The sequence below is a fragment of the Tetrao urogallus genome, assembly GCF_951394365.1.
Source record: "Tetrao urogallus genome assembly, chromosome: 6".
Lineage (NCBI taxonomy): Eukaryota > Metazoa > Chordata > Aves > Galliformes > Phasianidae > Tetrao > Tetrao urogallus.
The window spans coordinates 9988233-10003098 of record NC_136819.1 but is presented as its reverse complement, the minus strand read 5'-3'; the positions used below and the strand labels follow the sequence as shown (position 1 = coordinate 10003098).

At 39.5% G+C, this 14866-nt stretch overlaps 1 protein-coding gene across 1 annotated transcript in view; it reads right to left on the bottom strand.

Moving 5' to 3' along the window:
- Positions 1 to 14679, bottom strand: part of TRIM66 (tripartite motif containing 66) — a gene marked incomplete at both ends in the record, with an annotated part of 41556 nt that extends 26877 nt beyond the window's left edge. The window contains 3 exons of the mRNA XM_079537534.1: positions 1446 to 1593; positions 4820 to 4923; positions 14460 to 14679. Of these exons, the coding sequence (XP_079393660.1) occupies positions 1446 to 1593; positions 4820 to 4923; positions 14460 to 14679 (472 nt within the window). The remainder of the gene's footprint in view (positions 1 to 1445; positions 1594 to 4819; positions 4924 to 14459) is intronic.
- Between the last annotated feature and the right edge of the window lie 187 nt (positions 14680 to 14866).

Sequence of the window (14866 nt, the reverse complement as noted above, 5' to 3'; positions counted from 1 at the left end):
TGTGCTTTTCCTAGAAACAAACATCTTGATCAGAACTCAAGTTAGAATTGAATAGAATTGAAGATTAAAAAGATGAGAAAACATTTTAGTTTGTGTTTTCATCTTTGTATTTTTACAACACACACAAAACCACAACTAAGCCACAGATAGATTTTCTTACTATCATTTATCAACAACACGAGCTCGTAAGCTTACTCAACATGAATTGAAATTATAAACAGTCGGAGCCTCAAAAGTACTTTTCTGATCTTGCCATCAACTCAAGAAGAAAAATGTATTGTCCATCCAATCAGGGTATTTGAGGGGGTGCTAGAGGTCTTCATTTTACATTATTCTCTAGAAAAGACCTAGACAATATTTAAATGTCATCTGTGCTTGTCCCTGGAAGTGTTCAAGAGAAGTTTAGACCACGTACTAAAGCACATGCTTTAGTGGGGAAATGGTGGTAGATGGCTGGACTGGATGATCTTGGAGGTCTTTTCCAACCTTGGTGGTTCTATGACAATTACCATTATTACACTTTCTGTTCACATTCTATTTGTCAATGGCACATCATGTGCCAAGTTAAGTGCCTCAAACTGTGTTTTGCATGAACAGCCAGGAATTAAAAGAACTCAACCTATGGCAATAATGAAGTACAGGCTTCTTTAAGCAAAATTCTAAAGTCACATTATAATTTGTGTAAGCAGTGAGCTACTACTATGTATTTTCCTTGTTCTGCTTCCTTATAAAGAGGGCGATAGGGCAGCACAAACAACTTCACATGAAAGCAAAGTGTAAACTTGAATCATTCTATAGAATTACAACACTCTTATTTTAGGTTACAAGTCGCTTTTGTAAGTTTAGGTTAGTATATGCCTCAATACTGACTCGAAGTAAAGAAAATAATGATCAGCAACAAGAGATGACCATTCTCTGTGGATTACTACTGTACAGGGATGAGACATCTGCAGTGGATTTCATTCGTAATTGCTGATAGTAAAACTCAGAAACCATGCTTTTCACTTATGAAAGGAGCACCCTACAGCAATCACAGCCTTTTGCTGTCTGGCACTCTCCTTCCCACACCTTGTCCATCAACATGACAATTGCTTTATGGCAGTTTCCCTAAAGAAATCACCCAAATGGAGACAAAGATACTGCAGAGTCAAGACCAGATGGTCTGGTAGCCCACCAAACCCTAGCCTAGCACTCCACAGACTGAAAAATACATGGAACAGACTGTTTCCATGAAGCACAAATATCAAAATCTTATAAATAACATGGAACACTGATTGTGGCAAGTTCAGACACAGCTACAGAAAATCCAAATAATCTCTCATTGACTGCATTAGTCTCACTCATGCAGAGCACAATATCTCTGGCACACAGCCTGCAGCTGTTCCATTTTCTAGTCAATAACTGATATGAGATGAAATATAAATATTCAAGTGTATTTTCAGTACCTGTGCAGCCCTTCAGGGATACAGACAGGAAGTGGTCCCCGGTTTCCTTGCCATGCCTGTGTTCCTCTGTACATGTGCTGCACAGCCACTTATTGCAGCTTGTACAGAGACTATGAGCAGGTCTCTTCTCTTTACACATGGAGCAGCTCTAAGAACAAAAAGTGCAATTACATACAAGGATAACAAATCAGCCTTTAGAAAAAGACTTACCTACATTGGCAAGCTTCCTATTTTGCTTTCTTAGATTAGTGTGACTTGAGTGATTTTAGGAATTCGGTTATTGTTGTAAAAGGGAATGGAATAAAATTAAGATCCAAAACTCTTAAATCACATTGGTTGTCTTTCTGTGCTCCAGTACAATAAGATGTGATTATAACAAAGTGCAGGAACAATTCTGCAAAAACCCTAGGGTCTGTGTTACACACAAGGTCAGAATAAATCACCACAATGACTTGTTTCTTGTGAACCAGAAGAGCCACAAGACTATAAAATAAGACTTGTATGATTTCAGTTTAAGGAGGGCTATGGGAAGTTACTTTTGAAAATGATTGATGGGATTTGTAATCCCTTTCTCTTACTGTTTTTAGCCTGATGGCTGTAAAACATCAATAGCACACAAACCTGACACACACGTGAATATGTGTAAGTATAGAGAGACAGAAAGATGTTTCCTTATTTTCACTGATGTGAAATTACATATATAAAATGGAACTACTTCAGTAGTGCTACTCTAAATCTACATTGCTTCACTTAAAATTAGTTTATTTGTTGTAACATTGTATGAACCACTGACGTGATTTGTAGTGCAGTTGTAGAACAGGCCAACGATCATGCAATTTAGAAAACAATACAGAAATACCCACATATTCTTAACATAAAACTTATTTCCTACTCTCTTCAGAGTTGACCAAACCCAAGATCAATTTACATATTGATATCAATTGTGATGAAATGGAAACGCAAGACAGACATGGGAACGTCAGCTGAACACAAACTTGTAACTAACGATCATCTCTAGTGATGCAACAGTATAGGAAACACCTTTTGTTATATAGGCCATGTTGTCTGGAACTCTCCCTAAGGGTGAAATGAATAAAGCAGCATGTAATTGAAGTGGGTGATTTGATTCCTTTGTCATCCAGAATGAACTCAGGAGTTATTTCAAGAGTGTAATGATTTTTCACTTAAAAAGGATTTGCACAAGGCATAAAATACCTTATTTGAAAAGTCTTAACGTTAATGTACTAATGGGCAGAGTGAAGACAGTGATGTAATTTTACCATCAAAGCATAAAAGCTTTGCCACTAGTTTGTCATCAGATGCAACACGATGTATGCAGTTACAAAATACCTCCTGTAGTTACATATAGCTCCTGAGTATTACTGCTACTGTCACAGCTTCTAAAGCAGTGAATAGATGCCAAAGGGATTCTTATGGCGTCCATTCTGTTGCCCATCAGCTTACCTTCAATACGGTTTGTTACAATTGGACTCCAGCTACTCTGATGGGAAACACTGACATATATAGCAGCACGCATTCAGAATGTAGGCCCTGATGAAGTAAAATTATACATATATTCTCTTTGCTGTGTATCAGAGGATGACCTTAGAAATCCTAAGGGAAGAACAATTACACCTCTTTCTGTGTTGGTCTTCTGGGTGTTAAACCACAGTATCAACATTAAGTGGAACACCATATTCACCTCACTCTGAGACTCAAGATTGGCTTAAAGGATTTATTTCACCAGAGAAACAAAAACATAGTTGTTATTATTCATTTGAACTTCATCATTCTCTTCAGTGGGGCTGTGCAGGCAGCTCCCAGAGTTAGGTTATTTGATGACGTAGAAATGGTCTTTTCAGCAAGAGACTTTGAACTGCATACTTTTGACATTTCTGCAGCTGGTAGGTAGCACATTCTATCATTTTTGAATGATAGAACTCACTGAAAAACCTCTTGCACCCAAACACTCTGTTTTGGGCTTTGGCAGATTTCCATTTGAACATCAGGTAAGCTAAGAAAATGATGGCTGTACTTCAGTTGGATGAGCTGGTGCTTCTCCCCCTGATACCATAGGTAGTAAGAATGTGGCTCTAGTTTTAAGAGGAGGGTGTTTAAAGGACAGTAAGCAGGGCTTTCTGTCATATGAATGTCAATAAAAAGGAAGAAAGCGAAAAACTATTAGGAATGTTCCCGAGTCCCTCTGGGGTATTCCTGTGCTCCAGTGAGAATTCTGCTTTACTGAACTGCTCGTAGGACTCCTAAGGGGTTACAGAACAGAAAGAAAAAAAAGAAAAAGAAAAAAGAAAAGCACATTCTTTTAACAAAAGTCTAAAAAACCAATCTAGATAATAGATTTTCTCATTTGATTTCCTTTCTATACCAACTCTCATTGAAAGGTAAATGAAGTGAGTCATAGTAATTAAGAAATCCCATTACAATAAGGTCATTCTACATATTCAACAGTATCCTCTGAATTTAGCTCTTTTCAGAGAATATGTGAATGTATCATTCTCTTTTAAAGTTACATAGCACTCTTCAAGCAACTTAGAGCTGTAGACCACTCACTTTGCTCACCTTGATTTCTGAATTCCTCTAGAGCACTGCATGGATGAGATTACACGTTCTCTCCATTTTAAAAATGGAGAAAATGAAACATGGAAATGATTGATAGGGAAGACGTACAGCCCATCAGTATTTGCTTGCAACTATATCAGTGGATCAATCACGTAACTTCAAGAGGTCTGAAGCCTTCTGCATGGGGCAGAATTGACAAATTGTTGCTGCACCCACAGGAGTTTAGAGGAGTGGAAATATAGATCTTCCACCATATATTATGGAAAAAGTATTCCAACTATGTTTTACATCCATTCCCCCAAAAAACATTGAAATACAATGTGACTTCTTTTATCATTAAAATAATCAGAAAATTATAATCTTCCACAGGTTCTAATGGGTAATCTTAGTGTAACCATTCACCCAATAGTTTTGTTTCTATTTGCTTTGTGTTGAGAGCTGAAAGGGGATAATGAGGCACCCAAGAAATCCATTATCATCCAGATAATACATAATATATACACAGTAATTATATGTGTAAGCAATAATTATAATAATAATATACACAATAAATTGTCACAGATTCAGTCTACATCACTAGCATCAGTATATTTTTTTTTATTACAGTCAAGGTCAATCTTCAAATAAGGTTACAAGAGTACTATGAAGGCAGGAAGTTCATCCCTAGCAGTGATGTACTTACAGTCTGCAGAAGCAAAACATAAGATTCTGTTGTTCAAAATGATCTGCTCTGTTTGTCAAACAGTGTCAGTGCTTTAACAACTCCCAAGGCACCCTACAGTGTGGTTTTCACTCACCTTTGCCATAGCTGAATTTGCAGTGGGAAAATCCTTGAGAAAGCAATTTTCAACTACATCTCTTGCAAAACAGGTCTGTTTGCACACCGGGCAGGAAAGAATACCTACATTTAAAAAAAGAAAAAGAAAAAGAAAACACAAACACAAATATAACAGTGCACACCAGCAATGTGAACCAGGAAATAACAGAAACCACACTTAGGTATTGCTGGCTTTTTTTTTTTTTTTTTTTTTTTTTTAATTTAAATCACACTAACACTTATCTGCAGGAAACTATGGTATTCTTCGGGCCCTAAGATACCTGTGGTTAGATGCAGTTAATCACATACGGAAGAAAAAAAATAAATCCCTAGAAGTATACATCACAGTTCAGGTGATTTCTTGATTTATCTCAGTATTTATTAAGGATATCCACGAGTGCAAATTGCCATGAATTGATCATGGCTTACAACTTTGATAAAAACTGAGCTACATATTAAGCTGCACACTGTTGTGACATACATACCTGTGCTTTCTACTAGCTACTATTCTTCTAAAAGAGCTTTGCATTACCAGAGGTACACCAGAGCATAAAACACATACTGCCTCCTACCACTTCTACAGTATGCCATGCTATTCAACTGAAGCCACGGAGAAGTAACAAGCAGTTAGCAGATGCAAAGAAAATCAGAATGAAGGTTAAAAAGTTTCAACTTCAAAAACCAAAATTACAGGACATCTACTACAACAAATCCACAAGTGACAAAAGGACAGTGGGCCATGTTCTGCTGACATTCCTGAAGCAGTGAAAGCAATGCGAGCAACATGAGCAGCAAAACCTAGCTCCACCTCCATAAGCTAATACACAGCTGGTATAAACCCTTGTGTTAGTTTGGCTGGGAACTAACACTGCAGCTTAAGAAATTGTCCTTAGAGAGATTCAAAAATGCAGTCATGCAGTTACTTCAACCCTGGGCTTCTGGGACTAGCATTCATATTTTGCTAGATGGTCCAGTGCTTTTTTGAAAAGGGAAGTGCATGTTTCGATCACGTTTCAGCAAACCACCTTTAGAAGTTGTGGTGTCAGTCTATTTTTACCTTGATTTTTTTTCAAATCTAACTCTTTCCATTCCATTGAGAAATTTCCAAAATTTCAAAGCTGCTCTTACCTGGTCGAGTGATCACTGACAATCCCTTGTGATCCCAGTGATCCCTTGCCCAGGGAGGTTGCGGATGCCCTGTCCTTGGACGTGTTCAAGGCCAGGTTGGACGGGGTCCTGGGCAACCTGATCTAAATGTGTATGTTTGGTGGCTCTGCTAGGCAGGGGGGTTGGAACTACATGATCCTTGAGGTCCCTTCCAACCCGGGTGATTCTGTGATTCTGTGACAATAACAAACAGCAACATTTTCCATGGCTAAACGATGCAAACTCATTAAGGCAGGTTCTTAAAAGAAAGATCAATTACAACTTTCTACTAGACTGGCGTTGTTCAATGTTCTCTTTCCTTCACTAAAATTACTTTTAAATAAGGAGAGTGGCTTGTAGACTAATTTAATCTGAAGTTGTCTATTACTCTTCACATGAGATGGTCACCATAGACCCTGATGTTCTCCAGGTACCTAGTGCTACCTGCCCTCGTGGTACAGCTCCTTGATTCCTGACCACAAGTACACTTCAAACCCTGCCTGCCCCTCATTTTAGACTTGGGCTACTGCTGTTTTAACAACAGGGCATCACGTTATCAGAGACACACAAACCAAAAACCCTTTCTACATTACCACTTCTGACAGAATCAGTCTGTAGTTAGATACCTGACTACATTCATTTTCTTTCATATTCCTTTGAAAAAACATTGAGTTCCATTACATGTCCTATGCAGGAGGACTTCTTACAAAGAATTGCTGCCACAAGTTTTAGACCTTTTTAGCCTCATTATTCTAAGAAAAGCAAAAGTATATTGTCTGCTATTTTCCAAGGTTGCATTTACAACCAAACTATGGTTTGGAGGCTCAGGTAGCAGACTACTGCCTGCCTCACCCTTGTTTCACCATGCATTTTGTACAGTGGTGCACATGAGCCCCCAGGTGGCCATGCTACCCAGCTTCCAGGCACCCCAAGGGAAAGGGTAACACAAGCAATTGCCAACACTGTACTCATCCCCTGGGTACAGAATCAGCACCTCATCTAAGAGTGCTCTAGTGACAGAGCTACAAAGAGGCTATTAACCCATTTGATAAAGATGCTCACAATTGCAGAAAGCTGTAGAAGTCTTTCAACCTTTTCCTCTCCTTTGCATCCTTAATAATAATGAGCACAGTTAAAAGTTATCTTATTTATCCACAATCTTTGTAGCTAATCACCTTCACACGTTACACCCTAAGACAACAGCTTTTGTATTGTCACAGAATAACCATCTCACACTTTCCCAAATTATGATTGTGTGTCTTTTAGACATTCCATTAAAAGCTCAGTCCTCCGGAGAAATATAATAGCAGGAACACTGCAGCAGTTAAGATGCATCATCCAAACAGTGCCCCCAGCTCCTTGCAAATGGTGTGCACTGCAAGTGTCAGGGAATTGCAGCACTAATTCCTAGAAGGTGAAACTGGGCAAGCTTCCACATGAACTCTTACAAAGCAAGACAGTCACAGAAATAAAGAGGCAAATACATTTTGATTGATAAGCTGGGAAGCAAAATAGCTACTTTGCAAGCAGCGTCCCAAATAAGTCCCGTGGGACATGCTCTAATTCTTGGTGCAGCTGATAGGAAACCATCTAGTGACTTCACAGGGAATTGCCTCTAGCCCTTTGAGATCGCAAACCAGTTTCTTACATCAGTAACAGAAATTGCCCAAACGGTGCCAGCTCTTGATCTGGCTAACACAGAGATAAAGCCTCCATACTGAGCTACATAATGTGCCACAAACTGACCTACGAGAAAATTCTCAGCAGGTTACTTTCTGAAGGAAAGAGTGCACGGCCATCAGAGCTTCCTCCACTGACACACCACACAGGTGAGCACACAATCTTAAACAAAGCATTTCTGGGAGCAACAGCTTACAGGAAAACAAAGGTAGCACTCAGGACTTTGCTACAGCAAGGACAACTTCTGTCAATTCTCCATGAGGTTGAAAAAAAGTTAATATTGAAGTTACATATTTTATTATACTTCAACATACTACCCAGTTAGTACAGAATGTTAAACCAAATTATACCAATTGAAAGATATTTAATGTGAAGCTCATGGCCTCAGGCTAGTTCACATGAACTTTAAATTGTGCTAATCTGTTTCAAACCAGCAAAGTATAAAATACAGTGTGTAAAGAACATTATCAATTTAAGAACAGGCAATATTGTGTTTTTAAATGTTCTTTAAAGAAAGCTTCAATACTTCCCACCTGAACAAAACATATTTTTCGTGTGTCTTTTAGTACTGCACAAATGCCTTCTTATGCATACTAAGAAACACAATTGTATTAAGGAGTTCAAAACCACAGAGATTTCAGGGGTACATGACACTACTGCTGTTTAAGAGCTGAGGATATCTAAAAGCAATGCCCAGCATACCATGTTACAATTTATCCCCATATTTTAGATTTTAGTTACACTATTTGCACAGATCAAGTCCCACACAAACAGGTCAAACATTGTGTCAGAATCATCACTGCAGACCACCAAATGGTTGCTTTGATTGAATGCCTCAAATAGCCAAATAACTGAATTACAATGATCTCCAGCCTAAGACAGAACGAACACTATAAGTTAACAGATGAAATAATGGGGACACCATGGCAGTACTGGAAGTAGTTTCCTACTCATACAAGAACAAGCCAGCCTTTTTGTATCTCCTAATACTGGATTTTATGCTTCAGACTCCACCAGAAGCATAGAGGAAGGACTCCCTGAATGTGGAAGCATTGAAGATCACAATGGTTTATCTGATTTTACTTCTCATTTCATGCCTTTTTCATTTAACAGAAACATGTGCTCCCTGGAAATTCCCAATATTTTTCAATATAAATTCTCAAGGAGTCTAATAAAATTTTGGCATCATAAATGCACTACAGAATGATTTCTGAAGCAATTGTTCAGAAATTAAGCAAATCTTACATAGATGTTAACCAAGAACCCCAAGCAGCAGCTACTTCAACAGTACAAAATGAGTGCACCTTGCTGTGCTTATGCTTGCAGTACAAATCATCATTTAAGTATGACTTCCCAGAAACTCCTTACCTGTCCTTAGGATAGCCAGTCACTTCACTACACACCAAGTCACTCGTGTCAGGAGCAGAGGGTTATTAAGCACAACTGCACACACAGTGTGCTCCCTGGAATCAGCCTTTGCTATACTGCAGGTGGAAGCGGCTGCACCTTTGGCAGAGTATCTGGGGGTGCTCTCCCCTCCTCAGCAAGAAATGCTAGTGAATCAGCAGGGCAGAGAGATGTACTGGTCCACTGCAAAGCGAATGGGATTTTTCTCTGGCCTTCCTGAGATTCATTCAGCTCTGCATAAAGTTGCCTTGGCTGCATTTTTCCTGAACAAGTGAAATAAAAACCCCACAGATGGAATGAATATCATCCTCCTCCTTCTCTTGCCTGGGTCTTCTCCTAATCCTCACAAAAACCTGGAGCCAGTGTGCAGGAGGAAAGAGTAGAGCTTTTCCAGATTCAGGTAGCTGTAGGTCTCATAATACCAGTCACTCCATGGTACAATTCACAGACCATTCCCTACATGTTTCTCTTGCCTTACCTCCTGACCGCTGCTTCTGAAAAGCAGTTAGCTTGTTAGAAGAATCTGTACTTTGCAGACAGCTCACTTGCATATGTTACTGTTACACACTGTGGGTGAAGGGAAGAGTAGCCAGGAGCCCTAGAGATTCACTGTTTGTACATACGAGAATGATGCAACTTCTGGATCTAAATAGCAATCCAACATGGAATTACTGCATTCAAACAACAGAGTTTATACATTAAGAGATCAGGAGACAAATTCTGTTATGGTGCAATCATGATGCCCAAATGAGGGACATTATTGCTATCAAAATCTCTTGAGGTAGAAAAAAAAAAAAACACTATGAGCTGTTGTCATGAACTTCATAGAGTTTGCATCTGAACTATACTGGTAGAAAGGAGATAGCAACATTTGCATAAGCTGTTTTTTCAGAAGTTCATTACTAACAGCTCTTAATCTTCTGAAATCACTATTTGCGACATCACATTTGGTTGCTAATGATGTGGGTATGCATTTATGAAGGCTAGCAAGGATACTTACATTGGATTTGTGTGCCATGTTACTGTGACATGCAGGACAAAACCTCACTTCAGAACGATACGCAGCAAAAACACAGATGAGCTATTCTCAATGTATCTGAGCTATCAGGTAGTATTGAGCAATCGCTGAAGACTGCATTGAACAGACTCCCAGGAATCTCCATCACCCGAGGGATGTGAAGATGTAGTCTATACCTCTATCTTTCCAATAGTAGCTAGACAGTAGGTTGGAGAAAATTCCACACTGTGGATCCAATAGGCAGACACAAACACCCAACCTGAATGTTTCAATCCCATATCTGGGATATCCAAAATCAGCTTTCAGGAAAACAACAGCATTCTGCCACTAAAGCCCGCTCAGGCATATACCATTCAAGTCCTAACTCCTTGCAGACCAGGTTGCTCACACTCTAAAACAGTTTCATTTCCGCAAAAGGGAAAAGTATGTGGACAGGACATTAGCAAAAATTTATTTTCCAGAAGAGGATCAACTGCTGGAACAGACTCCTCAGAGAGATGGTGGAGTCACCGTCCCTGGAGGTGTTCAAGAAACTTTTAGATGTTGTACTAAGGGACATGTCTTAGTGGGAAATATTGGTGATAGGCGGACAGCTGGACTGAATGATCTTGGAGATCTTTTCCAACCTTGGTGATTGATTCTACGAGTCTATGACAGCAAGGTAATGACCCTTGTACTGAGAGTTCCTCTGTAAAAACACAAAGACCTAAAATTTTGGGGAGCCCTCATGTTTTTAATCCACCTATATGCAATAATCTAATTTGTAAGTGACAGAGCTGAAGAAAATTTGCAGCAATCATTCCTGTAAGTGCAAACTAGTGTCTGCAGCCTGTACACAAATGAAGTAGAAAGACCCTTTCAATACCTAAAGCCTTGGCTCACAGGCTTGTTTCAAGGTCCTCCAGTGTAGTCAGGTTTGAACAGGAAGAGCCCTTAAGCTGGTAGTCTGGGAAATGATCCAGCACAGATAATTCACCTGTTATTGCCCTAAGAATTGATTAGCATAAAGTAACAAGCAGTGGAGCTATCACACATACTGGCTGTCTGCATGCTGCACCTATCCCTCCACTCTTTTTCCTCCAGCAATCAGCAGAATAATTATTCTCACAGAGCATTAGCTACAGCTCAAGCTGCAGGCGTAATTTACGCTTCCTTGGAGACCCAATTAAAGGTTATAGGAAACAGTTCTGAGGACAACCTCCTGCTCTACAGCTTCATATTTATGTAACTAGTCCCCCACTGTTTCACTTGCCCTTTGGATCAGGCATCTGAACAACCACGTGAGAAAGGATGAGTAACCTCAAACACATTCTAGGATGACTAAATTAATATATTTTCAAGAGTGCCCTTTTTGGAATAACGTTTTTACTTCCTTTTTTGAAATGAAAGATATACTTAGTGTTAAGTGGATCTAATTAAAGCAAATTGGTGTTCTCCTTCAGAACTAATAGGAGCGATGCATTGCATCACTTGCCTTGTATGATCGCACCAAAACAATGTTATTTGGGGCATCAAGTCAGAAAAACTGTTACACCAAGACGGCCAAGGTGCTCCACTCCAAGCCTAAAAGTGGGCTACAGAACTCAGCAGAAGTGCATTTTGTCTTACACACAGATATAGTATAAGTCAAGTCACTGCGTTTGTGCCTGGAGTCCGCTCTTATGCCAGCATACCATACACCTTATGCCAAAATATCACTGTGAAAGTCTAGAGCCAAAAGAGTCAGAGCTCAACCTCCTTAAAACAACCCCTTGATGATAACTCTGAAGGAAAAATGCAAGCATGGCCAGTGCTAGGCCAACTGTTGGATGTCCTTCACTGAAAGGCCTTTGCAATGGGGAATCTGCAGTTATACAGAACACCACTCTTATTAGATAAGAAAACCATGTATTTTCAGCCAGCAGTAATAGAGCACAGCAAGCTGGCATGTGTCAACAGCTAAGTCACATTTCTTCTCTTTCATATTCTGTTCTCGCTTATTTTATCTGTTCAGTTTGCATTTCTCTAACATGCAACCCTGCCACATTAGTTGGCATTTAAGCAAGGATCTTGGACCCTTGGTTGCTCATAGAAAGCTAGTATCAAACAAGTGCGGACAGTTTTAGACTTCTCTGCAGAATGTTGAAAGAAATTATGCAGCCATTTTCCATGATTTTTGTTATCTGAGCCAGAGAAACGCATAAGGCCAAAGCATGTTTCTAAAATAGCATTTCAGAAAAAAATAACACAGAAGGTTAGTATAAGAACATTGCTCTCTGGGGCCTAAATTATGATTTAAACAGTGGCTGCATGTGATTTTTTTTTTTTTTTTTTTTTTTTGAGGACAAATAAGCAGCCTTCAAGATGTCTCCGAAAAACATGAACCTTTCACAACACACCTCTACAGCTCCTCTTCCTGTTCCTTCCGGAGTTATGACATTGAAAGTATGAAAATGATTTACATCATCAAATATCTGAAGGAAAGAAAGATTTGCAGACAAAGAGGAATTTATTTTGATGCCAACCCCCAATTCAGACAGATTTGGCTTTGAGTGCTTTCAGAACTCAGCGAGAAGGAGACAGGCCCAGAAAGGCGGCACACAAGAACCAACCATTTGTTTTCACAGTGCACCGTGAACGGCAGAGGATTTCACCAACGTATCCTGGCTGACTCACAGTGGTTGCAGTTTCAATCACTGATTGAAGAGACACAGATGTTTTGGTTTTGCTGCTCTTGTTGCTTATATATGAATGGAGTTTTGCACCTGGTGTCTCACTTCATTTACAGTGGGTCATCGTTGTGTGTTATTTCTTTCCTCTACCGTTTCTCCAGTCTTTTCCTTTCCCATAGAAATTTCCCAACTACAAGAGAATGAGGAAGTAAACAGAGAAACTTCAAGAATATAGATGTGGACCATTCTTTCTTCCAATCTCCTGTAGACAAATATTTCCCAACCCGCTCTCAGGTGCCCAAATAAACATCTGATATTTTAATGATTCATGAGAACCCCCAGCTGCACTTCATCCAAGATCATCAAGAAGCATAAATTCCTTTTTCCACTTTGCAAACAAAAACAAGGAGGAGAAAGGAATGACATGGATGTCAAATGAGCACACACACACAAAAAAACAACGTAGTGGTGGTTTTCAACATCACTCAATTACAAAAGAGGCCCCTCATACTTAAAACCTGGTGTGACTGGGCATTTAACATTTCAAGGAGGCATTTTCTTGAAATGACTGCTTTGCTGCCTGCTTCCCCTACCTTTATGTCTTTTCCTGTCTGCACCCTCCCACAAACAGCCTTTCTCCTTTGCCATTCAGTTATTCCTTTATCTTCTGTGTTCTGCCAGCTTTTCAGCAGTCATCTTCTAACACTATTTCCACTTGTGCTTGAACCTGAACTTATCTAGTTTATTTTATCACATCAATGCAGATTATCATCACCTTAGGGAAAATGTCTTCTATTCCTGCATGTTTCTAAAACCTGCTTTGGAAGAGATAATAAACGATGTGATTTATTCATCTAGAGTTCAAAGCCTGTGGAAATACAAGCAATCTATGTGCCTTTGCTCTCCTTATAAATTAGTAATGAGTTTGGAATGCTTCCCCGTGGTAATTAAGCCTCATTCAGTTAAAATGACTGTATTCTGAGATGGAAGTCCCTTTTCATTCCAAAAAAAATTACATATTTTCTATTAACAGCATCACTAGAAACTGTACAAATGATTTCAGCACTTGAAAAGCTACACAGCCCAAAATGCTTCATGTCCTAGCCAGCTTCAGGCAATTTGTTAGGACGAGTTACAGCATATCCCTCAGTCATAAGTGCTTAGATAGAGTGAAACCACACTTAAAATGAGAACAAAAGGAAAGCACAAAGAGTTTCAGTGCACCACAATACCCATATTCTAGTAACAATTGCTGTGCCCTCCATGAAGAGCAAAGAGCCGGATGTCACTGTTTACTGTGGTGCTTGCAGGGACAGGAAAGGGAGAAGAGGAGGTATATTAACTCTAACCACAACCACAGAGAAGTCCAACATGTCCAAAAGAATAAATATTAACTTAGCCTAGCAACTACTTTCTTGCATTTCACTGTATGTTTTAAGCAAAGCAAATATTCATAAAGTCACACTTGGTAAATGAAACCAAGACCCTCCTGGAAAACATGATTGTTGTCTGTCTGCATCATTTCTATTCAAAGCGCTGCTGCTGGATGCAGAATGTGCTAAAGGAAGTTTTCCTCAGTCCATTCCTTGCTCATACACACCTTCAGTCTCCTAGCTTCTTCTTTCACAGTAGCTACATAGAAGTGTTCCTCAAGCCACACAGGTTTATAATACTGTATTACAAAGCACCTAAGTCAATCAGAGGCTCATAAACATTACCTTCATATACAACTTCATGCACAGTGGAAATGTAGCTGTATCCTTGAATCAGCTCTGGAAGGCAGTCCTTACAGAAGGAGTGAAGGCATGGCAGCATCCTGGGGTCTCTCCTGCACAGATCCCATTTGCACACCAAGCATTTCCTCAGCACATCCAGGGGCTCCATTGCCGTTGGCTGAGGTTTGACATCAAAAACACGAAGAGTCACAAAACGGCTCATGTCAGCCCCTCTGCTTCCCAAAACACTTGATCTCTCAAGCACAAAATAGAAGGCAGCAGTGGGATGCACGTTCTCAGAAACAACACTTACTCAGTCCCTTGAAGAAAGAGGAAGTTCCTTGCAGCTAAAAAAAAAAAAAAAAAATCACATAACCCGCTTTACCAAAAAAGAAAAAAAAAACCAAAAA